The sequence below is a fragment of the Peromyscus californicus genome, unplaced genomic scaffold (assembly GCF_007827085.1).
Source record: "Peromyscus californicus insignis strain IS unplaced genomic scaffold, ASM782708v3 Scaffold_19__1_contigs__length_69161282, whole genome shotgun sequence".
Classification (NCBI taxonomy): domain Eukaryota; kingdom Metazoa; phylum Chordata; class Mammalia; order Rodentia; family Cricetidae; genus Peromyscus; species Peromyscus californicus.
In genome coordinates, this window is record NW_026294491.1 from 4,542,235 (window position 1) to 4,567,890 (window position 25,656).

At 46.9% G+C, this 25,656-nt stretch overlaps 3 protein-coding genes across 9 annotated transcripts in view; 2 read left to right on the plus strand and 1 right to left on the minus strand.

Annotated features, from left to right (window-relative positions):
- Bltp3a (bridge-like lipid transfer protein family member 3A) overlaps nucleotides 1–9,261 on the plus strand; it is a 52,732-nt gene extending 43,471 nt beyond the window's left edge. The window contains exons 16-21 of one of the 2 annotated variants that reach the window (XM_052744377.1): nucleotides 756–907; nucleotides 1,019–1,169; nucleotides 3,343–3,605; nucleotides 4,621–4,729; nucleotides 4,848–4,948; nucleotides 5,270–9,261. In XM_052744377.1, the coding sequence (XP_052600337.1) occupies nucleotides 756–907; nucleotides 1,019–1,169; nucleotides 3,343–3,605; nucleotides 4,621–4,729; nucleotides 4,848–4,948; nucleotides 5,270–5,395 (902 nt within the window). In that variant the 3' untranslated portion in view covers nucleotides 5,396–9,261. Of the gene's footprint in view, nucleotides 1–755; nucleotides 908–1,018; nucleotides 1,170–3,342; nucleotides 3,606–4,301; nucleotides 4,400–4,620; nucleotides 4,730–4,847; nucleotides 4,949–5,269 lie in introns of those variants that run through there. The other variant, XR_008219763.1, reaches the window with a different exon arrangement.
- Nucleotides 9,262–10,107: 846 nt separating this feature from the next.
- Nucleotides 10,108–17,803, minus strand: Taf11 (TATA-box binding protein associated factor 11). Its single transcript, XM_052744387.1, has 5 exons — nucleotides 16,116–17,803; nucleotides 13,838–13,986; nucleotides 11,748–11,835; nucleotides 11,214–11,310; nucleotides 10,108–10,623 (listed from the first exon to the last, which is right to left on the minus strand). The coding sequence occupies exons 1-5, from the start codon at nucleotides 16,284–16,286 to the stop codon at nucleotides 10,493–10,495; spliced, it is 636 nt and encodes a 211-aa protein (XP_052600347.1). The 5' UTR covers nucleotides 16,287–17,803; the 3' UTR covers nucleotides 10,108–10,492.
- A 103-nt stretch (nucleotides 17,804–17,906) lies between these two features.
- Nucleotides 17,907–25,656, plus strand: part of Anks1a (ankyrin repeat and sterile alpha motif domain containing 1A) — a 166,472-nt gene continuing 158,722 nt past the window's right edge. For 3 of the 6 annotated variants that reach the window (XM_052744378.1, XM_052744379.1, XM_052744380.1), the window contains exon 1: nucleotides 17,907–18,212. In XM_052744378.1, the coding sequence (XP_052600338.1) occupies nucleotides 18,025–18,212 (188 nt within the window). In that variant the 5' untranslated portion in view covers nucleotides 17,907–18,024. The remainder of the gene's footprint in view (nucleotides 18,213–25,656) is intronic. The other 3 variants (XM_052744381.1, XM_052744382.1, XM_052744383.1) reach the window with 1 other exon arrangement.

The following is a 25,656-nucleotide window of genomic DNA, read 5'->3' on the forward strand; positions in this document are numbered from 1 at the left end:
GCATGTGAGGATAGGTGCCCTCAGAAGCCAGAAGGAGGCATGAGATCCTCTGGAGCTGAAGTTATAGACAGTTGTGAGCCACTGAGAACAGAACTAAGTCCTCTGCAAGAGCAGCCAGTGCTGTTAACCACTGGGCCATCTCTTCAGTTCCTGGTTTTGGCTTTTTGATTTAGGGTCTCACTGTGCAGGCCAGGTTGGCCTCCAACCTCTGATACTCTCTAGGTCTCCTGTGTGCTTGGATTCTAGGCATGTGCTACCATACTCCACTTGCTTGTCTTTTTATGATTTGTGTATTCTATTTGATACAGTGTATGCAAGACTCTAGGTTTTAATGTGTATAGTGTAGAATTTCCTTTCATTTTAAGTCCAAATATTGTTCTTTGTATATCTATACCATATTCTGATTATCTGTTGACCAAATACAGTATTGCACTTTAAAAAACAACAGTCCTTAAATTCATCAGCTTTCTAGTTAGTTTTCAAATGCCCAGCTGTTATATTTGTTTTTTTTTTTTTTTTTTTTTTTTTTTGGTTTTTTTCGAGACAGGGTTTCTCTGTGTAGCTTTGCGCCTTTCCTGGAACTCACTTGGTAGCCCAGGCTGGCCTCGAACTCACAGCGATCCGCCTGGCTCTGCCTCCCTAGTGCTGGGATTAAAGGCGTATATTTGTTTTTTACAGTTTGTCGATGTTTTTAGAGGATAGATGTGAACAGACCTTTCTGACCTTTGACCTTTTTCATTACCATCTTCATGCAGAATCTGGTCCAGAGTCTGTCCCACCAGCGCCTGTGACAAGTGTCTTGGATGACAGTGGTGTTCAAGGGATCCCTGTTCTGGATAATTGTGGCCAGGGGTTGCCAGAGACCACCAGCTCAGTGTCAGCCAGTGATGACCTCGTCCTTCACTCGGTCAGCTGCCAAGCTTTGTTCTTCTGTGTGTGTGTGTGTGTGGGGGGGGGGCATGGGCCCTGGGTCAGGCACCAAGTGGGGAATCAAAACTAAGAGAATCTCTTTTGACAGGTGTCAGTTTTGGTCCTGAAGGTGAATGAAGTGTCATTTGGGATTGAAGTTCGGGGTGAGGACCTGACAGTAGCCTTGCAAGCAGAAGAGCTGGCCCTGCAACAGTTGGGCACTGTGGGGCTCTGGCAGTTTTTACATGGACAGTGCCCAGGTACAGATGACGGCCATTCCAGAAAGTGGGGTTTCCCCGAGGCAGGCGGGGTTGGCTGGCACCAGCCCTGTGTTGTAAACTCCAGTGCCAGGCACGTGGCTCTTTTCTCTGGCAGCTGTGGGGAAATCTCCAGTGAGTCCCTGTCTAACAGGAGGCCTGCTGAAGCTCTTCGTGGGTAGTGTGAGCTCTTCACACTCACTGGGTAGTGTCCATCCTCACCTCCAGACCCCACTGGGTTTAACCTGGAAGAGTGTCCTGTCCTTTGTCTTGTGGCTGCCAAAAAAGCTGTATCTGACAGGAACTTGTGTCATTCATGTTCATCAGAGGGCAGGACACTCTGGCTTATGTCATAGGCTTCATTTCATATTTTTAAAAATCTTAAGTTGTTACCAAAGACTATTTATAGATTACGTATAAAATAATAGCACTGCAGTGGATTCTCATACCTTCCTTACTGTGTATATACTTCATACTTTCCACCTGGTCAGTGAGCACTGCAGCCTGCCAGACGCTCTCCCGACTGCCTCAGGCCCACCCTCCCTGCCCTAAGCAACCATTCTCTTGCATTACACTGTAACTTTTCCATCTGTTTCCATCAGAATGTTACTTAATTTTGGATATTTTTCTAAATAGAATCATAGTTACTATTTTGTGATTTGATTTTTTTCACAAAACATTGTGTTTATTGACAAGTTTTTTTTTGTTTTTGTTTTTGATTTTTGTTGTTGTTGTTGTTGTTTCAAGTCAAGATCTCACTGTGTAGTCCTGGCTGTCCTGGAACTCACTTGGTAGTCCAGGCTGGCCTCAACTCACAGAGCTCCACCCGCCTCTGCCTCCCAAGTGCTGGGATTAAAGGTGTTTGCCACTACTCCAGGCTTTATTAACAAATCTTAATGATTGCTTTTATTTTCCACATTTTGCTTGAATAGATGTGTACACCAGGTTCATGCTTTGTGCCTGCAGAGGCCAGAAGAGGGTGTTTTATCCCCTGGAACTGGACTAACAGATGGTGTGAGCCACCGTGTTGGGATTGTCTCCTCTGCAAGAGCAGCCAGTGCTCCTAACCACTGAGCCATCCCTCCAGCCCCTATTTATTTTGAGTCTGGGTCTCATATAGACCAGGCTGGACTAGAAATTGGCATGTATTTGAGGATGGTTTTGAACTCCTGATCTTCTTCGGCTTCCCCAGGGCTAGGATTATTGTCACATACTACCGCATGCCTGGCTCAAACCTGATCTGCTTGTTGCTCCAGGTTCTAAAGAGAGCGGTTCATTGTTAGAGGATTCTTCCTTTTGGGTGTGTCTGCTCTCTCCCCCGTTCTCAGTTATAATTTGAATACTATAAATTTGTAGTTGTGTGGTCACCATCAAAACCCCTTTCTGTCACATGTAAAGTATTTCTTGTATCCATTGCCTGCTCACTCCTGAGGCTTCGACTTGTTTCCAGTCTGTTCGTTCCTAGGCATGCTGTCTTGTATGCAGTCATGCTGACTTGCAACTTAGCTATGTGCCTCTGACTGGCCTTGATTTCCTGATGGTTCTTCCTGTGCCTCCTGAGTTCTGGGTTCACTGGCGTGTGCCGCACACCACCGTTTGTGACTGTTTGAAGTAGAGGCACTGTGGACTCCCAGGCACACCTTCCCTGGTGCTCATGCTCAAGAGTTCCCATAGGGTTTGTACCCCTGAGGGTCTACCCTAGGTGGCGACTCTCCATCACTAAAGTCGGGTGCTTCAGCTTTCCAGTCGCTCTGGCACACTCTTCTCTGCGTAGGTCCACTCCAGGTCTTTCTCTAAGGCCCTGTGGAGGGTTAGCATGGGTGAGTGACGGGTGTGAAGGCCACCACGCTAGAGAAGGAAAAGATGCTTGGTTTGGGTACTGTAGGTCTTGTGGGAAGCACTTTCCCTGCACCGTTAGTCCAGTGCCTCAGTTCATACAAGGTGTTTTACTGTTCCTCTACCTTGAGGCATTCTAATGAAGAGCCTAAGCTCATGGGCTCAGACAGCCTGACTTCAGATCTCACCTCCACTATCTACAACTGTGTAACTTGGGGCAAGTTATTCTCTGTGACTTAGTTCACGCCTCTGAGATGGGATGGTGCTAACATGCTGGCATAGGAGAAGTGTTTACAACAGCCTCTGTGTTAATATGTTCTCCTCGGCTCTCTTTTCAAAGGTACAAGCTTCCAGGAATCCTCAAATCTGAAGACTGGCCACATCAGGCCTGCTGTAGGTCTGCGCTTTGAGGTGGGGCCTGGTGCATCTGTTCATTCTCCACTGGCCACACAAAATGGCTTCCTGCGGTTCTTACTTCGGGGCTGTGACCTGGAGCTGTTCACCTCAGTGCTCAATGGTCTGGGGCCTTTCTTGGAGGATGAGGAAGTCCCAGTGGTAGTCCCGATGCAGATTGAGCTCCTGAACTCCAGTATTACCCTCAAGGTGAGAGGGACCTTGGTGTTTGCCCTGGCCTCTGTAGTGGCAGTGTCTTCCTGTCCCCTCATAGCTCGGTGAGCCAGTGAAAAGGTGCTCCAGCATTGTCTCCAGTATTTCAGTAGCATGGGCATGGGTGGCATGGGTCAAAACCTGAACTGGGGTAGAAGATGGTTCTGCTGGTTAAGGGCTTGCTGCTCCTCATACGTTAGAAAGACCCATTCTGTGGAGGTGAAGACGAGAGCGTTCCAGGGGCTGGCTGTCCATTGAGCTTTAGGTTGAGTGAGAAGCCATCTCACAGATAGGGTTGAAAGAAGGCTGCAGCATAGCTCAGTGGTTCAGAGCACTTGCTAGAGTTTCTCTCCCAGCATCCACTTGGTGGGTCACAACCATCTGTTACTCTAGTTCCAGGGGATCTGACTTCCTCTTCTGACCTCTGCAGGCACCAGGCATGCAGGTGATACATATACATACACGAATATAAAACATTTATACACAAAATAAACCTTAAAAGGAAGAACATGATTGAGGTAAGACACCTTAGCCTCCACATGTACACACATGAACATGCACATGAACACACTCTCACAAAGCCCTAGGTCATTTGTAATTCTATGTAACCATGCCAAGCTCCTGGTTGTGTGAATCTCAGTCTCACCATCTCTAGGACGGGCGAGGCTTGGTTATGCCTCTTGTACCTTACAGGAATGTGTGGGCGAGCTTGCAAGATGGGTCAGTGGGTAAAGCACTTGCTGCCACGCCTGAGGACCCGAGTTCAATCCCTGGGACTCTCATGGTAGAAGGTGAGAACCTACTCTTACAAATTGTCTTCTGACCTCCACATGAGAGCCCTGACATGCAGACACAGACACACACAGACATACACAAATAATAAATAAATGTAATTATAAACAAAAGAATACCTGGAGAATCAGTGGCGTCAAATGCCTTGAACTGAATGGTAGAAGCATGGATATGTCCTGAGCTGGGTGGGTAAGTCATGTGGTTCCCCTCTGTCCTTCAGGATGATATCCCTCCTATCTATCCAACGTCCCCTGGCCCTGTCCCCATCACTTTGGCGATGGAGCATCTTGTGCTGAAGCGGAGTGACGATGGTGTGTTTCACCTTGGCGGTGAGTTAGGCTTCTCGGCTTCTCTGTTCTGCCTTTCTCTGATGAGTTGATAGAGTTGACAAGTCGGTCTGTCTGACTGTTGGCAGCTGTTTGTCACTGAAAATGCTTATTTCTCCAGCTCCTGCTCAGGACACACCATTGGCTGAAGTACCTGAGAAGCAGCAAGTCCCAAAAGAACAGGTGCTCCTGGTGCCCGAAGGACAGGGTTTGGGACTGCAGGTGAGGACCTGACCTAACCTCCCCATAAACCTCTAGGGGGTTGTAATTGTGGGAGCAATAAAACTCAGAGGTCTAAAAGGTCATCTGTGCGTGCAGTGGGTGGTGTGGGCTCCTGTCACCAGCAGCAGCTTTTGGAAGAAAGGCTAGAGGCTGTAGACGTGAGCTGATGAGCTCAGTGAGGGAACTGGACCCTTGGAAAACTGTTTGGTTCTAATCATTGCCCTACTGCTGCTTCTGTGAATTCCCCCTCCCCAGCCTCCTTACTGTGGTGTTGCAAGGAGGTCTGGCTGTGTTCCTAATGGTGAACTGCTTATCCCTCAGGAGAAAGAATTACCTACCCTACAGCAAGAACTGATGGACACCAAACAAGCACTGGCCAATGCCAACCAGGACAAAGAGAAACTTCTCCAGGAGATTAGGAAATACAACCCTCTCTTTGAGCTCTGACAGCAGCTCAGCCATCTGTGCCAAGGAGAGAAGAAAGATATCACCAGCAACAGCACCACCTAGGACAGCGGTGCCGAGGAGCCAGCAGGGCCAGGGGGCACCCAGGTCACTCTCTGTGTGCTTCCTGCTGGCTGCTAGCCTTGTGGGGGACAAGGAGAGCATGGCTGCATCCAGGAACTGGGATAGCTATGTACCTGGCCCTGCACCTTATCTTGCCATTAGGTAGCCTTGTAGCCCTCTGCATACTAGAGGAATCCTCTCTACACTGTAGAGCATTTCACCTCCTGGTTTCATGGCAGTGGTGTTTGCTTCTTTATGGCCTGTGTGAACAAGTGTCCACCTGAGTCATGCACACAGCCACCTAAGATCCCATGACCCAGTGCTTCCGATGGCATACCTGAAGTCCTTGGCCTGAGTTTTGGAGTAGATCAGGAAATAGCCCAGCCTTGGGTTAGGGCAGAGGAGGCCTGAGGTCAGGGAGCCATGGACTGTCCATCCTGGAACGGGGGCTAGGCTCATACCATCTTGGCCAATAGCCTTGGGTCCCGTTTCTTTTCTGTTGAATTTCTTCATTGTGATGCTTTGACTGTGACTCACCTAGATTGTCTTTCCCGGCACAGTAATTGGTTTGAGATTTAAATCAAGAGAAATAGTGCTTGGCTGAGGGCATGAGGAGGCAGGGGTACAGTTCTGCCTGTTTCTACAGCTGTACCTGACTATCTTCTTTCTATACTAGGAGTCCCTGGGCTCCTGCTTTCCCAGCACTATGTCTTTCTGCCTTTGCTAACTTCAACACTTGGTAGTTTGGGAGATAAACATGTGCTCTAAACTTAGGCGTAAACACCTCAGTATGCTGCCTCACTCCCTGTTACTATGGCTTTTTAAAATCATGTGATTTCAACTTAAGTAAATCTAGCTAGGCTTCCTCCTGTCCCTGTGAAAGAGCACAGCTCGGTGCTGTCTCCAAGTAGTGCTGGCCAAACAGAAGCATCACTAACTCACCTACAGGACAAGATGGTTGGTTGTGAGCCAGGTGATGCCTGTGGCTGGGGGGAGGGAAGGAAAAGCACCACCCTGTGTTTTGAGGGTAAACGAAAAATATTTATGAAAGAAGGAGGTTGCATTCGTTCAAACTTGCAGGACTCAGTCATGTTCTTCACCAAGGCAAATTTTTAAACACCAGTTCTTACAGGATTGTGGTTTGTTACACTGAGGAGATAGATTACACACTTGGGAACACCATCTGGAGACACTGTTAGCAGGTGAAGTTCCCTTGTTTCAGATTTTTATAAATGACCTAGAACTTTAAATGCAGTTAAATGTTGCTGCTTGTAGACACTGAAAAGCAGGCCAGAAGAGAGAAACACAGCCATAGAAAAGTCACAGTGAGCAGGGTTGTGAATATGAAACATGACCAGTGAAGTTCAGCACAGGAAGGCCTGGGATGTGGCTCAGTGGTAGCATTTGAGAGGACCCGGACTCACCCCAGCATTAGAAACACAACAAAAATAAAGATTATGTATATTTTAACTACTACCACTAAAAAATGAGAAAAGAATCCAGAGCCTCCTTAGGGAGGAGGGACTATTGTGGTGCTGTGCCTGGCTGTGCTCCCAACATCATTAGGAAGGCACTCCTGGCTGGCAAGAGCAGCGTCTCAGAACTGTGACTTCATCCAACCACTGGGCATTTCTATTGGCTTTATTTATCTAGGACATAGAGAAGGGAACGGAGGTTCAGAGAACAGGGAGAACGATTGGGGATGTGCAATGAAAGCGGAGACTGTTCTCAGAGATGAAAGTGGAGGGGAGCAGATGACCACACACAGTCAAGAGTAGGAGGAACCCAATCTTGAAACACTAGTTTTAGGGCTCTGTCACTGCCTCAGGGAAAAGAAAGCACTTTTAATAAAGTCAGAAACTTGAAGAGCTTGTTTGAGAAGTGGCATCTGTGTTTCTAAGATTCTTAGAGGGAAAGGGAGAGCCAGTCACTAGAAAATAGAATCATAGATCAGGGTCACTTGAATTGGTGTAAAATCACATCCCTCCATGAGAAGATGTCTAGCAAACACTCGGCGTGCTTCTCCTTCAGGCTTGCAGTAGAAACATATTTTGTCAAGGATAATGCCTTGATGGTCAGAATGTCAGGTTTCTGAGCTGAGGGGCTCTGGGGTTCTTGTCCATGTGCAAATGGAGACATAGTTTTGGCTTATGTGGTGGCTTTGGCCTTTGTGTCTGGGAGTCATCCCTCAGAAAAGATGGTAAAATTATTTTCCATGGGATCTCGATGTCATCTTTTGTAATTCAATTCCCTTCTTCATTGGGGGATAAACAAGAGAAACTGTCATAATGAGATGTGAACTGGCTGTGTGAATCTTCAGGATAAGGGTAAAAGAATAGAATGGAGAGCAGGGCAGTTCTTTGGGAGTTTTGCTGTGAAGCTGGGATTTGTAACATGAAATAATACCTCAAGAAAACTTCTGGAGGGACAGCAGCACTGTCCCTCAGAGACTGCAGCCACTGCACATTGCCCTCTCAGCTGTAAAGCACTTACTGCAGCTGCGTCATCTGGGATTGCCTCGAGTTCCTGTTTACATGCATGTACTGGGAATATGTGTTGGTGTGTGTAGACTAGATCTAGTCCTCTAACCGGGCTGCAGATGGCTGTCAGTGTCTACTTCAGTGAATAAGACTGAGTCTCTGATGGAAAGCCAACATGGGTTCTCTTCCCCTACGAGCTGTTTTTACTGTGTATTTCCTCTGACCCTTGCTGTGCCATGGGCCATAATCTTCATGTTTCTGTGCTCTGAAGGAATGGTACCTGTGTATGAAATAGAAAGGGATGATACCACATCTCACAGACCCTATAACTCAAATGTTTGCTGTGAATTTATGTTAGTTTTCCCTTAAGGGCTCGAGAGATTGAGCACTGCAAAGAAGGTAGTGTGAGTTCTCCTGGGCGGGAACTTTCTATTCCAAACTCCTTTCATCTTTATGCCTAAATTTCTAACATCAGTGACATCAAAGCCACAAAATTGAAAACAGATATTTACTACCTAAGCTAGTAGAGTAACATCTGGTTGAGAGCTATGACAGCTGTGACTTAAGTGACTAACTCTTAGAGATTCAGAGGCCACACATGGGAGACTTGGGGCCTTTCCATTTCCCCAGGGTAGGTATGGAGAACGGCTGTTAATGAAGAGGCACTTGCCCCATGGCACAGGGAAGTACTCTTACTGTTAACAGTGAGGCCTTTCTAAGTGGCCAGACTTGGGATTTGAGCTTCCTGTCCTGTTATTATATTCCTGCCTTATCCGGTATCCTTTATCGAAATAGGAGTAGTTCCTACATGTTAAGATGTCCTATTCGAGTTGAGAGGGAATTTTTTTTTTGTCAGTTTACTAGTTTTTTGGTCAATATTTAGCCTGAATCTTACAGCACTCTTTGTGGAGTGCTCCACTGAAGTGTCTTCTGCTTTGGCTAAACTGATGAATTTTAATGTAAGTTACTAAAAGATCTGTCTAATTACGTGAGTCTGAGCTATTTCCCTAACTCAGGGTGCTAAAAACAAGACTTGCTCAGGAAAGCTTCAGAAGAGAACAGCTTCCAACCCTTCTTCCTGTTACACTCAACAGTGGATGGGAAGCAGGTCAGTGGATTGCCAATTATATCAGGTAGCCTTACTACTGCTAATCACTGTCAATAAAGTCACTTCATTCTCTGAGGAAAGCAGTGAGGATGTATACAATGAACTGGAATCCTAGTCAGTATTGGGGAATTTTAATGTTGCAATATCTAATCAAACTCTGAGTGTACTGGTTCTGTGAACCACCTGAAAAGCAAATTAAAAAATACTATTAAACAGTATTGGTCCTCGTATATCTGTTCATAGGAGCTGAAGTAGATAAGCTTTCACATTGTTTTTGTTTTGTTAAGATAGGTTATTTTTGCTTTGTACCCATTTGGCCTCAAACACATGATTCTCCTGGGATTTACATGGCTGTAAACAGTGCTGGATGCTGGGAATATGCCTAGGTTATTTTAATGCTTGCCTAGTATGTGTGGAGACCCTGAGTCCAATTTCCAGCACTGTATAAACCGAGTATGGTGGCACACACCTGTAATCCTAGTCCTGGGGAGGTAAAGACAGGAAGACCATAAGTTCAGGTTATTTCTTTGACTACATACATACTCATTTTTAGTTGTTTTTGTATATGTGTGTGAACATATGTCCATGCCTGTGAAGGCCAGAAGAGGTACTGCATCCTCTAGTGCTGGAGTTACGGGAAGTGGTGAGTGTCCTGATGGGGCTGGGAACTGAACCTGGATCCTCTGTTCTGAACTGCTCCAGGCCCAAGGCTAAGGTTCTTGCTTGTTTCTTTTCAGGAAAAAGGGCCAGGTGTGACCACGTCAGACTCGGGAGCCACAGGCAGGCCAGCCTAGTTTACATAGGGAGTTCTAGACCAGCCAGGGCCACAAAGTGAGACCCTGTTTCAAAACTAGATTTTTTTTTTCATGAAAAGACCAAGACTAGTGCCAGGCTCTAGTAGTGGCATTCTGTGAGCTTGAGGCCAGCCTGCTCTACATAGTGAGTTCCAGGACAGCCAGAGCTACAGAGTGAGACCCTGTTTAAAAAAACCAACCAATCAGCACTCGGGAGGCAGAGGCAGAGGCAGGTGGTGAAACCCTGTCTCCAAAAACCAAAAAGAAAAAGCCAAGACTAGTTAGCTTTATTTAGACACTGGAAGGATGATGAATTTTGCCTGCAACAAAATAAAATAAACTTTTCCACCCAAGTCAGAAAAGTTTAGTGATAACTCACAAAATCCACAGGAGAATCTGAAATGTTAACAGCATGAAGTATTTCACCCTTGTGACTGTCTTCATGGCAGACGATCCCAAGTGCAGTTCTGAAAACCAGAGGTAAGAAACAACCTGCGTCTGAGCAACTTTAGGCTCCAAAGTGAAACCACCAGAGTTGTCTGTCTTTCTGGTGTGCCGATACATTAAAATCACCGTCAGGTTCTTGGAGCACCGACAGCAGAGCACCAGTGCGGAAGCCCGACTACGACAAGTCTGGACCACTCTCGGGTCAGATCTAGAAGAAGATGATTTTCTTGTGCTTAGAGTTGGGGATCTGCCCCTTGGACTTCAGCCTCCGAACAGCCTCCCGCATGTGCTTGGGCTGCAGGGGTGGCATTTCTCCCCACTTCTCACACACATCCAGGGCTGGCGTGGGGAAAGGAGACAGCATCGTTAACATGAGATTTACTAATCATAACTCAAGTTATAATTCTGGCTTTTGTGAAACTCGCCAAAGAAACAAACCAAGATGTTTTTTCTTAAGAAAATGTTATAAAGTCTGTCACACTGGCTTTAGTTATACCCCGCAGGGACTGTATCACAGCTTAAGGAAAGAAAACAACATCACAAGCTAGAGATGAGCATTGAGAATTAGCAAGGCTTTCTACTTGATGGAGGGAAAGCTCTCAGCGGGGGTACCGCTATCAGGGTATTGTCGTCTTACACTGAACAGCAGAAGCAAGGTCTGCTAAGGAAACATACATAACTGTCTTGGTCACCCTGGGCTAAGGAGAGGGAGTTCCTAGATGGTCTCATCCCCATCCCCCAACCCTGCCCACCACTCAGTGATAAAAATTACAAGAGTAGCCATGCTGTCCTCAAGACAGGGCTCCCTATAGGATCAACTTCTAGTGTGGCTGGAAACTCACACAGACCCTTAAATGCCCTGGTGTAGATACTCTAGAGAGTAAGATCCTCACGAGCGTAATACATGTTGTGTAGCCAATGACACTTACCTTCTTCTACTACCTCGCCCACAAAAACTTTAGAAATACCCGACATGGCAATCACAACATTCTGGGACACAGAGGTACCAGTGATGGACTGGATCAGCTTGGGAGAAAGAAAGAAAGACTGTGTTAAGATAGTCAGTAGCTGGCTTTGGAATGTAGTGCAGTTAAGTGGTGCATGCCATACTGAAGGCTGTGTGCTAAAACAGACTATTAGAGTAAGATGTCTGCTGCTCTTTCAGAGGACTACAGTTCAGTTCCCAGCACTCATACTGGGTGGCTCACAACCACCTGTAACTCTAGTGAAGGGTATCTGATGCCCTTTTTTGGCTTTCATGGGCACCCACACACATATATTTATAGATATATCAATAAAAAACAAAAAGGAAAACAATAAAAAACCAAAACCCCAAGGATTGTGTGTTGTGGCTGGCTACACATGGCATACAAGGTTGGAGTTGGCCAGAGGATGAGAGAGGTGTGGAGTCCGGCATCTTCCTAATGGGGGGGGGGGGGCACGCTGGGGCAGTCCATCCTTACCCTTTTAATGGCTGCCTTAGGGAAAGCTGACCGGCGATACATTTCATAACGGTTCAGCTGCTCCTCAGAAAAAGAAGAGACCAGGATTCTAGACAAAGATTAAGTTGGTTAATGAGAATGAATACTAAAGGCACATAAATCAACAAAAGCAAGCTCTGGACAAAAAAAAATGTGTTTCAAGGAGTCACTGGCTTTAGGCCTAGTGCTCTTGAGGAATGGCATTTCTACTGCTAAGGAACTCTGGAAAGAGAAAAGGAAACACAATTTCCTTTCCTTAGAGACAAAAGCTGCTGGGTGTGGTGGTGCATGCCTGCCCAGGAGTGGGAGCCCATCTTGCTCCTCCTAAAAGACATCGTAATAGGACAAAATCTGTATTCTGTGCTGACTGTATTTCACACTGACAGTAAACCTCTAATACAGAATTTCTGTTCAAATCAGGGCTCTTCAATAGTAACAAGATTAGAGCGAAATATTAAAAATATGTATATTCTTTAGAAAATTTTTGAGACATGATATACCTCAGGCTAGCCTCAGACTTGATGTTATCAAGAATAAACTTGAACTTTTGATCCTCCTGGCCCCACCTTCCAGAGGGTGGGATTACAGATGTGCCACCACATCTGGTTTTACTCAGTGCTGGATCAATCACAGGGCTTCTTGCATGCTCTGCAATCTACAACAGCCTCAGCCCTAATATTTCAAATTATTGAATCTATTTGCTATGCCTGTGTGGTGTATGTATGTGTGGGGAACATGAAAGACAACTTGAAGTAAGCAGTTCTCTCCTTCCATCGTGTAGGTCAAGGGTCAAACTCAGGTTGTTGGGCTTGATGGTAAGTGCCCTACCTGCCAGGCCCCATCTTTTCTGTTTCTTTTCTCTTTTTTTTAAACTTATCTATGTGAGTATGTTTGCTTGTGTGTGTCTATCTGTGCACATGTGTGTGCAGGTGTCCATGGAAGCCAGAAGGGAGTGCCAGATCCTTCGAACGAGTTACAAGCAGCTTGAGATGAGTGCTGAGACCTTACTGGTCTTGTTAGTGCAGATGGCTCCTAACCTCTGAGCAGTCTCTCTAGCCCCCTATATTCTTTATAGTTAATTCTTTAAATAAATAAAAAGATGGCCAAACCAGTTTTAGAAGATGCACTAAGGACTTAAATAGGAAATTCACAGAAATACCAATGGCCAATCAAGATGGAGAAAAAAAAAAATGAACCTTAAGTATTAATCAAGGAACTTGAAGTTATCAACTAAAACAAGATCACAATTTTCATAAATCTGGAGATATGCTGAAAAGCCTTTGAAACGTGTTATACTAGCACTTATACAGCTGGTTTATCTTAGAAATGGATGAGATGGAGAGATATGTCCAAAGATGTAACAGTGTTGTTAAAACAAACACAAAATGTTAAAACTCTACTCAGAATAGGTAAAGGGTTGATAGATAGATCACGTAGATAAGATGCAACACAACCAGGAAACACTGATACTTATGAGAATATCACGTGCACAAATAGACCCAGATATACACTCTTGGAATAGGATCTAGCTGCTGGATTTGGGGCATTTTACTTTTTTTTGGTATTCTGAGTTATTTGCAATGAGCCCATATTATTGCAATCACAAAATAAAATCGAGCTTCTTGAAGAAAATGACGACTTTGGTATATAATTAATAACTGATGGGAAACATTGACCAAATGTAATGTTAAAAACAAAGCATTTTTAAACAAATTATTTAATATCCTTACATTTATGCATTTATTTTGTGTATGTGTAGGGGTGTGCCTATGGAGGTTATAGGACAATTTCTAGTCTCTCTTCCCACCATGTGATTTTCCAGGATCAAACTTGGGTCATAAGGCTTGGTGGCAAGCACCTTTAACTGGTAGCTTGCTGGCTTGAAATTATATCTAGGCTTAGTGGCTCATGCCTGTAATCTCAGCACTAAGGAGGCTGAGGCAGGAGGATCAGGAGGTCAAGACTAACTTAAACCTCATGAGACCCTATCTCAAAACAAACAAAAAGCAAGTAAGAGTGAGTGTATAGAGCTGAGTTAGGACCTTGAAATGGAACAGTTAGAAGAGACTCACTGCATCTTCTGAATCTCATCTTCGTCCACTTTCTGTTTCTTTTCTCTCTTCTCTTTGGTGTCCAGTTTCAGCTTTTTGGCTGCAGGAGTAAGTAATGACGAGTCTTCCCTCTCCACTGTTGTTAAATCGGAGACATCCTGACTCTTGAGCTGGGAAGATGGACAGAAACTTTGACTACATATTTGGTACACTTTTCAGGTTTGGGCAGAGTCAGCAAATGCCCTGCTCTTTCCAGCTAGGAAATCTGTTTATGCAGTAGCTGTCTGCTTCTAGGCACTGCCTATACCATCAGCATTAAGAGGCCGCCTATCTCCCAAAGGAAGATTATAGCCTAGCTGGAGAAGAAAATCAATAATACACTTTTCCAGCTGAGCCATGGTCACATAGAGGTCCTGTATCTGTTTACCAAGGTAAGGGAGAAATGCCAAAGAGCCAAATTACCACACCCTCACCCTCCAGATGCCAGCAGTGCTCAATCCACAGCATTTGTGCCTGGGGAGCACCACTGCCTGCAGTGTTCTAACCCTTCCTGCTACTAGAAACAGTCTACATGGTCCTGGCTGTCCTGGAACTCACTCTGTAGACCAGGTGGGCCTCACAGAAAGCCGCCTGCCTCTGCTCCCGAGTGCTGGGATTAAAGGGCTGGGCATCACACCCAGTTTGGAACAACCCCCCCCTTTTTTTTGTAATTAAGACTTTCAAAGTCTCATTTTGTATCCTAGGCTGGTGGCTCAACACTCCCTGGTCTCCAAATTGTGGAAATTGCCCTTCCTCAGGCTCCTTGCTATGGTTATAGACTTGTACCACCACACTGAATTTAAACTAAAAACAGAGGTGGCTCAGAGGTCAAGAGCATTGGCTGCTCTTGCAGAGGACCTATGTTCTATGACCAACACTCACATGACAGCTCACAGTCATCTGTAACTCCAGTTTCAGGGGATCTGATGTTGCCTTCTGACTTCCACAGGGACCAGACACATACATGGCAAACATATATACACAAAGGCAAAACATCCATACAATAAGAAAATTTAAAAAGCCCAAACTTAAATTACGCACACTCATGCATAGTATGTGTGGACTTGCAAATGTTGATCACAGGGCAACTTTGTGGAGTTGGTGTTCCTCTACCTTTATTTGGGTTCTGGGGATCACACTCCAGTTCCCAGGGATTCATGGCAAGCACCTTTACCTGCTGAGCCATTTTGATTGTCCTACACTAAAATCTTTTTAAAGATGTTTATTATTTACATTTCTCCACATAAGCACTCATCAGTTTTACTCATGACATGTAATCCAAACTCTGTTCCGACCAACGTACTATGGAATCTTTGTACATCAAAACTCATTAATGAGATATAATGGTTCCTTTAAAAAGGGATTCATATTTAAACTCATTCAGAAATTCGGAGAGGGGGACTGAAGGCATTATATATCTAGCAATCCTTTCAACTCTTTTAGCTATCGATTTATACACATTTTCTAACCTTTGTGCTTCAGATTTTCAAATTTATTTGTCCTTAACTTTCCTTCTTTCCCCTCTTCCTTTCTCTCCCTTCTTCTCCTCCCCTCTTTTTTGAGGGAGTTGGGGTAGAAGCAGGTCTCATTTTGTAGCTCATGAAGTCCTGGAATTTATTCCTTCTACGTCAGCTGCTTGCATGGGACATTCAGCTTAAAAATTTTCTTCTGGAAAGTTTTGCTGCTGAACTGTGACAGGGGGGTCACAAGCTCAAGGCCAGCCTGTGTTAGGGAGATGCTCCTCATAAAGAGGACAGCAAAATCCCATCAAGTTTCGCTACGTTTTCTTTTTCCTAAAAGTCATTACTTCAAAACGTTCTGAAGTGGCAGTTGCGCTTGGAAAGCCCATTTCCATCTTTTCTACTGTTCACTCCATGATTTTCTCAAAGCCAATTCCAGCTCTAAAACTTCGAGATTTTATCTGCAGAAATGGAACCTAAAGAACACTTGAGGTTCAACTAGGCAACAATGCTTAGCTTTTGAAGTGGCACAGTCGATGGTGTTAATGAGGTTCCGAGACCCCTGGAATTCAGCAGCCAAGACACTGGTTCAATGTACAATGAAGGTAAGGACAGACTGAACGCGGTGCTTGGCCCCTGGAACCGAAGCAGCACCTTCACGTCCACGTCCTCTCCCCTGCCCAGCAAGGTTGCAGACTTAACAATGACTCGTGGTGAGTTCTAGTTCTTCTAGCTCTCCAGGAAGCAGACGGTAACGCGACCGGGTACTCCTCCAGCCTTACCCACAAAGTTCTACCTACCTCGCTTTCCTCCGCCGCGGCTTCTTTCACGTCTGCGTCTCCATCTCCGTCGGTTTCCTCTGGGATTCCCTCAGTGTCGGCGGCCGCCGGGACCCCAGGAGTAGCCCTCATCTCCTCTGACTCCGCTGGCTCTCCGCCTTTGTCTGTGGGCGACTCCCCAGGGTTGTCCATCGCGGCAGAAGCTGGACAGAGGCGATGGCAGCGCTGCCAGGTGAAGGAGCGAGAGACGACTAGCCATACAGCGGAGCCGGGGCGTACGGTTTGTCGTCGCGCCGCGATGACGTCATCCCCACTGCTCCTCGGAAGGGTCAGTTTCAGAAGCGCGTTGCTAGCTCAGGGGACCCACTTAAAGTTGAGTTTGTTTTCACGAGAAAGAAATTTAGAAGTGTGGATCTTCCGCTTCAGGGAAGAAGCGTTTTTGAAAGAGCGTACATTCGTTTGCTGAGAGACTTCTTATTCTTCTCATTTCTGGAAATGCAATGACAATTAATCCTTTAACTTGACTCCTTCAGAGCAAAGTTGGGGAACCGGAGAAAACGCAGTCTCGCTGCTTGGTGGCGTCAAGGAATAGTGCTGCCTTGGACTGAACAACTTCCGGCAGGGACCCAACCTCGTAATTTTCGAAAGAACCGAGACCGTGGGCTTGTGTTCACCAGGGAATTGCTAGGGCTTCCTCTCTGTTCCGCAAGAATCTCTAACTCCAGCAGAATATTTCCAATGCTCTCATTCAACGCCTCAATTATTGGTAACCTGGCTTGAGTCAGTCGCCCACCAATACCCAAAATCGGGACTGGTTTTCCAAATCTGATTTAAAAAATATGTTTGGTTAATCTCACGACAGCTAAGAGAGAGGTCTCTTCTGACCGTTTCACTGAAGCTGCTTAGGATGGAGTGCGAGGAAAAACTTCTTTTTTCTTCTAAATTATTTCATATGTATGGGTGTTTTGGCTGCATGTATGACTGTGCACCACATGCGTTCATGGTACCCTGGGAGGCCAGAAGAGGGTGTCGGATCCTCTGGAACTGGAGTTAACAGACTGTGTTGTGAGGCGCCATGTGGGTGACGGGAATCAAATCCAAGTTCTCTGAAAGAGCAACCTGTGCTCTTAACCCCCGCACCATCTCTCCAGCCACTCCCGTCCCGTCCCCCACCACCTTTTTTTTTTTGTTTTTGAGACAGGATCTCACTGTGTAGCCTTGGCCGGCCTAGAACTTGCTATGCAGCTCAGGCTGGCCTTAAACTCACAGAGGTACACCTGCTTCTGCCTCCCGAGAGATGGGATGGCATGTGCCACCACGCCCAGCGATTTTACATCTCTTCGGTCTTCCCTCAAGGAGGCACCAGAGGGCGGGATTCTTCATGTCTGGTTCTAGGTCTCCGCGCCTTTTCCGTGTTTGATCTGAGTCTTGAATGGAACTGAAAACATACGTGCGCGTTACCAAATTTCTCTTTTGTTCCTACAGTGCCTGAACAAATTACCGTATTTCCAGGCCCATGAGGTACCAAACCTTTGGGAAGGCGAGCACGTCAGGAGCTTCCCACAGGTGTGCCGCGCGTGTTCTCTCCCACCTGTTGAATGGGCCGGTGCGCCGGCCGTGGACCGGGTCTCCGCAAGGCTCCGCTCTGCCCGGCTCGGCTTGGCTCAGTCACCTGCACGGCGGCGCGAGCCCCGCCCACTAGGTGGGCAAGGAGGCGGGGCGCGGGGGCGCGGTGACGCGTGACGCCGGATCCCGGAAGTGACGCGCCGCGGGGGGGGGGAGGCTAAGGAGGCGGGGGGGGGGGGGTGTAGAGGGGGTGGCGTCCCCGGCCGGTTTGAGGGGTGCGTTGCCCGGAGACGGAAAGTTTGGGAGCCGCAGCAGGCTTTTGCGTGGCCCCGGGTGGGGGGTCCGAGGAGTGGCGGTCCTGGGGATGGGGAAGGAGCAGGAGCTGCTGGAGGCGGCCCGCACCGGGCACCTCCCGGCCGTGGAGAAGCTGCTGTCCGGGAAGCGGCTCTCCTCCGGCTTCGGCGGCGGCGGCGGCGGCTCCAGCGGCGGCGGCGGCGGCTCCGGGGGCGGCGGCCTCGGTTCTTCCAGCCACCCGCTTTCCAGTCTGCTGAGGTGAGTGCGCGCGGCGCGGCGCGGCGCGGCTCGCAGCCTGGACGGCGCGGGCTCCCTCGAGGGGTCGCGGCTCCGGAGGCGCGCGCGGCGCAGGCCAGGCTCTCGCGTCTGGCGTCGCCGCTGCGGAGAATGGGGGGAGTGCCCAGGTGGCAGCCCGCGCCTCATGGCACAGCCCGGCGTCACCCTCGCCCGCCGTGGGGTGCCAGCTGTCGCTTCTCACAAAAGCCACTTCAGAGCAGACCGAATTCGCGGAATCCCTCTCACATCCTGCAGCAACTCCCACGCCGTGCAGAGCCTCGCGACTCCCCTGGAGCACATTTCTCCTCATTTCCTTCTCTTAGGAACTTGGAACGTTCCACCGGGCTGTGCGGGACCCGGCTTTTGTTTGTTTTTAAAATTGCTTCTGCATTGATCGCGCACGAGGTGTTCAGTCTTTGAGCCTCTCTTGTGCTTGAAGCTCAATTTGTCGTCAGTTTCCTTGTAGTCACTCTCGCTGGGTTCGTCCAAGTGGCATATGCTCATTTCTCCCGGGGACTTACTCGATAAGGTTTGGGAAGACTTGTTTAGGAAACTGACGTGCGTTCAACTTTCTCAGATCTGTTAGACACTTGAATCCGGGGCTGCAAGGCTTGGGGGGGGTGGTGGTGGTGGTGGTGGTGGTGGTGGTCACTCTTTGTCGCTTACAAGGGGGATTGGAATGCTTTGTCAGAGTGCATAAAATGTGTTGGTTCAGCAGCGCTTTCGTAGCTGTTTTCTTTTCCTTCCTTGTTCTTTTGAGGTTTTTAAGAAGTGGAAGTTCATTTAGAAGTGGCTTCGTTAGCTTCCGTTCCCTATTAGTTTATGTACCTTCAGTTTGAGTCTGCTTGGAGAGCTTGGACCAAAGAAACCCAAGACTCTAATAAACAGGTATTCAGTACTGAGTACTGATCCACATCTTCTCAGGAAGATTTTAAAAAACACTACAGAAGAACTTTCCCCTTCCTTTGGGGAAGAAAAACCTCATTCTGTTGGCTGCTATTTCTCTAGTCCCTTGAACAGTACTGGCTCATAGTAGCTACTCAAGATTTGTTGAATAGATTGAAGTACTGATTGGAGAATGATCATTGTGTGTGTGCGCGCGCGCGTGATGGAGGCTAGAACTTGACATTGGGTGTCTTCCTCAATTGCTCACCATCTTCTTTCTTTGAGACTGTGTCCCTCACCAAACCTGGAGTTTGCTGATTGTGCTAGACTGGCTGGCCAGTGAGTTCCCGGGGATTCCCCCTGCCTCTGCCTTCCCAGTACTAGGGTTACAGGCGCATACAGCCATCCTTTAAACATGGGTGCTAGGGATCAAATCCAGGGGCTCCTGTTTGCTGAACAAGCTCTTTACAGACTGCGCCGTCTCCTTTGGGGATCATCCATCTCTAAATAAAGTGTTGGTGGTCCACACTGTAAGCGGTTGGTACTTGAGAGTATGGATATCACTTTGGGATAGGTTGGGAGGCAGAGCCTCAGGGGAAGGTGTACTTAGGCTGACTTTGACAGGTCATACATAGTGAGAATGTTCCAGGTAAGCACACCCTGCTCAGAGGCACAGAAAGGAGACTTACTTGGTGTTTGTGGGCTATTCAGGGAACTTCCTGCTTGGCATCTTGAGTAATTGGGCCCCTTGAAGGTAAATAAGAATGGATTGGTACACTGTTGCCTCTCATATTGACAGTCTTCCTCACACTTATGTTCTCAGTCCCTATATTAGTGCCTGGAGACAGAGTCACAGATTGTCCTAGTTAGGGTTACTGTTGCTGTGATGAACACCATGACCAAACGCAACTTGGGGAGGAAAGAGTTTATTTAATGGCTTACACTTCCGCATAGTAGTCCATCACTGAAGGAAGTCAGGATAGGAAATCATACAGGGCAGGAACATGGAGGCAGGAGCTGATGTGGGTGGAGCCATGGCGGAGTGCTGCTTACTGGCTTACTCCTCATGGCTTGCTCAGCCTGCTTTCTTATAGAACCCAGGACCACCAGCCCAGGATGGCACCACCCACAGTGGGCTGGGCCTTGCCTCATCAATCACTAAGAATATGGCCCACAGCAGGGCAGCGGCGGTGCACACCTTTAATCCCAGCACTCCAGAGGCAGAGCCAGGCAGATCTCTGTGAGTTTGACGCCAGCCTGGTCTACAGAGCGAGATCCAGGACAGTCACCAAAACTACACAGAGAAACCCTGTCTGGAAAAAAAAAAGAATATGCCCCACAGTCAGATCTTATGGGGGCGTTTTCTCAATCAAGGTTCCCTCCTTTCAGATGATTCTAGTTTGTCAAGTTGGCAGAAACTAGCCAGTACACAGGTGCTCAGCAAATAAACATTGAATGCATTTTTCCCTTCCTCCCTTCCTTCCTTCCTTCCTTCCTTCCTTCCTTCCTTCCTTCCTTCCTTCCTTCCTTCCTTCTTTCCTTCCTTCCTTCCTCCACCTCTTTCTTCTTCTCCTCCTCCTCCTCCTCCTCCTTCTTTTAACAGTGCCTCACTATGTGGCCTTGGCTAGCCTGGAAATTGTTATGTAGGCCAGGCTGGCCTTTAACTAGCAGATACCTGCCTGCCTCTGCCTCCCAAGTACTGGGATTAAAAATATGCACCACCAGACCTAGTTTTTAATTCCATCTGTACTGTTTTGGCATCCTGCAGTTTTGATATCTGAGAGGTACGGGAAAACTACACGAGTTTGGAAGTCGCTCTAATGAACTGATGATGTAGGACTTGGGGATTTGCCAGGAATGCCTTAACGCCCAGACTCTTCTGCTGGAAGAGTATAGACTCTCATACATCTTCTGCCCTCAAATACAGGTCAAGTTCTTCTTGGTGTTCCCTCAGAGGCGGATGAAACGTTGCTGAGCTCTAGCTGCCATGTAGTTATCATGACAGTGGTTTTACTTTGGTTTTCCTGATGGTGTTTCCAGTTTCTGCCATAGAACTATGAGTGGTGTCTCCTTTTCCTGGAGTCACGAAACTGCGGGACTCTTCATTGGCTCCCGTGTCTGGTAGCGGCTGCAGATGTCTATAAGCTTCCTGTTCTCCCACTCCTGTGACTCTTAGAGGCAGGGAGGACATTTAGACCCTTGTTACACCGGGTGTGTCATTAATTAGGGATGACTCTGGTTAACCTATAAAAGAGGTTGAGGCCATGCATTTGAATAACCACTAGGTCAGCATGTCCCCTCTGCAGATTTGGAGATGGTGAGATGGAGATGAGTCCCTTACGTATCCAGCCTTTTTCTTGCCAGGAACCCTGAGTTAGTATTGGAAGCTATGGACTCCTAGTTTGGTATCTTGACTTGTGTCCACAGATGTATCCCAGCTCATTAGTACTGCACAGTGTAGCCTAACTTTCTCTCGCAGTTTAAGGAGCTTATGGCTGCAGTGGATATAGTGTTGCAAACACACGTGTGTTTGTTTCCTCATGTATTTATGACCCCACCACCACTGGTCATGCCACAGGTGGTGGTGGTGGTGGTGCTTCTTCTTCTTCTTCTTCTTTTCTTTTCTTTTTCTTTTTCTTTTCTTTTTTTTTTTTTTTTTTGAGACAGGGTTTTTCTGTGTAATTTTGGCGCCTGTCCTGGACCTTGTTCTGTAGACCAGGCTGGCCTCGAACTCACAGAGATCCTCCTGGCTCTGCCTCCCAAGTGCTGGGATTAAAGGTGTGTGCCACACCGCGGCCCAGCTCCACAGAGGTTTTGTATGTATTCTTTGTGTGTGTGTGTGTGTGTGTGTGTGTGTGTGTGTGTGTGTGTGTGCGCGCGCGCATGTGTGTGCATGAGGCTGCATGTATACATATGTGAAAGCCAGGGGTCAACCTTGGATGTCATTATTTTAGGTGCTTGTCTCCCCCCTTTTTCTGTCGGGGCGGGGGAGAGACTGTCTTTCAGAATTCTTCTTGTTTCCTTCTTCACAGCCCTGGATTTACAAGCAGACACCACTACTCCTGGCATTTTTATATGGGTTCTAGGGAGTTCAACTTGGGGCCTCATGCCTGCAGGGCAAGCACTTTATCAGCTGAGCTATCCGTCCAGTCCCTTTTGTATATTCGGAAGTTAGAAAACTCTCCTCTTCTCCTTGCGTGCCTTGTCTCTTATAGAGCATCTTCTACTTGGGTCTTAACCTCGCACAGCTCGTGAGGGCCTCATACACACAGGTCTTGATAGGTTTGGGGGGTATATCCTATAATTTATAGATACAGGTCTGGGGGTTTGGGGGGCACATCCTGTAGTTTATAACCCTTCACTTACCTCCCTTCAGAACTCATCTCTTTGGTCCGTGTGCTGGCTAGTTTTTTTTTTTTTGTCAATTGACACAAGCTAGAGTCACCTGAGAGAAGGGAACCTCAATTGAGAAAAGGCCCCCTGATTGATGTGGGAGGGCCCAGCCCATTGTGAGCAGTGCCCCCTGGATGGTATAAGAAAGCAGGTTGAGCAATCCATATGGAATAAGCCAGTAAGCAGCGCTTCTCCGTGGCTTCTGCTTCAGTTTCTTCCTCCATGCTCCTGCCTCGAGTCCCTGCCCTGACATCCCTCAGCGATCAAGTGTGACCTGAGAGTTCTAAGCTGAAATGAACTCTCTTCTCCCTTTGTAGCTTTTGGTGCTGCTGATCACAGGACTAGAAACCCTAATGAAGAAGACAGTCTGTCACTGTGCTGTTTTCGTGCTGCAGTCCTCATGTATATATATATACTCCTATACTGAGTATATCTGAATCCTAATGTCCAGAAGACCTGCTGGAAAAGCACTGACAGGCGCCGTGTTCCCCTGACTCCCGTGTATGTAGTTACTGTCCCCTCATTGCAGCATAGGACACCAGACTGAAGTCACCGATGGAGTCAGGTTGTCTGACTTCACAGACTGCTGCCACCACTGGCTGGCCACTTGACTTGTAGACGTTAACTGCTTTGATTCCCCACTCTCTGTAAGATGAAGATAATATTACCTGCCATATAGATGCTGCCTTGGGTAGTAAATGCAGTGAACACATTGCACCACAATTCCTAACACATCTTGTGCACTCCCTGTGAGCTAGCCTCAGCTCACCACACAGTCTGTCATGTTGCACTTGTTAAGTGCAAATTGTTACGTGAGACATGATTCATTTTATTTTAAGTTTATTCATTTATTTTAGAGACAGGGTCTAATGTAGTCAAGGCTGGCTTTGAACTCATAGGATTCTCCATCTTCCAAGTCCTGAGTGCTGCTCAATTACAGGTGTGCTCCACTGTTCCCCCACTCAGACACATTTTAAGTGGTTTCTTTCATGCTTGGTGATCTCTTCTTTGTGTGGTGGTGGATTAGAAACTGTCCAGAAAGGTGTGGACCTGCTTAGGCAGACATGTGAATGCCATTCATGAACTGTTTTACCCATCGTCTGCTTTGTTCCAGCCAAGTGATTGCTAGATGCACTGCGAAATTTATCTCAGCACTTACGTATAGTAGGCGCCACGCCAGAATTCGCCCTTCTCCCTGTAGTGCACAGTTTGCTTTAGAGTTTGTAGTGGGTTAGTATGCCTGTGACAAACCGACAAAATGGAGTGTGTAGGCAGATGTACACACCCACCCCTTAGTCCGTTGAGGCTGTGGATATAGAGGTTTGTAGCTCACCAGACCTGAGTAGGCCCAAAGCACTATTGTACTATATCTTAGTGCTGTCTATTATGAATTTTAGCCGTTAATAAAGATTATGTTCAGTAGATGTTTAATTTTCTATCCAAAGTGATGCAAATATAATTTTTGTTACTTTACTAATAATCAGCAGATGAGCTAATTCTCCAAAGTGTCTAGTGCTATGGAGATTCTGCACTGCATGGAGGATATTTGGTTTGGTATAGACTCATTTCCTGGATACACACTATGGCTTGAGGACTGGGGACAAGACAGGCTGTGTTTAGGTTTATAATGAAACTACTGATTTCCAGGAAAGCAATTTACGTCTGAGAATACAGTACGATTTAGGTTAAAAGGCCCAAGGTTAGAGAATATGGAAGATAAAAAGCAACTTATCAGGTAATTGCTTAAAACTCTATGTTGAGTCCTGAGCCATGAATTAGTGTATGTGAAAGGAAAGGCGAAGTGAGGTGCCCTCGGGGGTTGTGCAGAGGAATAAAGTCAGAGGGGGCTTCGTCACAGTTCAGGGCAATTCTGTTGTCACAGAGGCTTCTGAAGAGGTCTGAGAACCTATGGACAGTACCAGTAGATGTAGTTTTAAGCCCTTTACTCTGCCGTCTTGTGGAAACAAACAAGGGGAAAATACCACAAATGACATGAAATGCTTTTAATATCCTAAAAGGAACACGCTGACTGTGTAAGTCAGCAGAAGGGTGATGTGGTGTGATCTTGTGAATTAGCCTGATTTAAGTTCCTGTTCAGTCCCCACAAAGGCAAACAGAAAAAAGACCCCCAAATACAAATGAATAAAACCCACCATACCCACCATCCCAACCAGGACACAGTCATCCCCTAGGATAAACCACACACATACCCCTGTTCTTTCACTCAACCAGCTTCATTTAGAAAGCCTTTTTCAGGTGCTAGGGTAACATTGAATCCAGGGTGGTGCATGTGTTAGGCTGGTGCTCTGCCACTGAGCTACAGCCCCAGCCAACCAGTTCTTAAAGAACTTGCACCGGAGTGTTCTGCCTGTGTGTGTCTGTACCAGTGCATGCTGCCTTCTCACCGGAGGCCGGAAGGGGGTGTGGGTTTCCCAGAGCTGGAGTTACGAGTGGTTGTGAAGCCACTGTGTGGGAACTGAACCCAGGTTCTGTGCAAGAACAGCCAATGTTCTTAATGACTGAGCTGTCTTTCCAGTTTCCGAGAACTTCTTAGGATACTTTTTTTTTTTCTTTTTTTCTTTTTTTCTTTTTTTTTTTTTGGTTTTTCGAGACAGGGTTTCTCTGTGTAGCTTTGCGCCTTTCCTGGAACTCACTTGGTAGACCAGACTGGCCTCGAACTCACAGAGATCCACCTGCCTCTGCCTCCCGAGTGCTGGGATTAAAGGCGTGCGCCACCACCGCCCGGCAGGATACTTTTTTTAAAGTATGATTTTAATTGTCTGGAAGTCCTCTTCCTTAAGTTTAGAATTGCCATATGTTACAGTTTTCTCTAAAGGAGAATGGTTACTTTGTTCAAAACAATAAAGAAGAAAGAAAACAAGGTAGCAAACCTGTCACTCTGTGTTACTTCATATTCAGAATCTTTGTTTTGGAAGGAGTGCAGAGCTGGAGTTTGCTGGTGCCTATCAGGCCTAGGCTTGACTTGGATCTTCGCTAGGAGGAAAAACAATCTAGAGAGTACCACTCTTGGTTTTGTTTTGTTTTTCGAGGCAGGGTTTCTCTGTTTAGCCCTGGTGGTCCTGGAACTAGTCCTGGACCAGTGGCCTCGAACTCAGAGATTCGCCTGCCTCTGCTTCCTGGGTGCTGG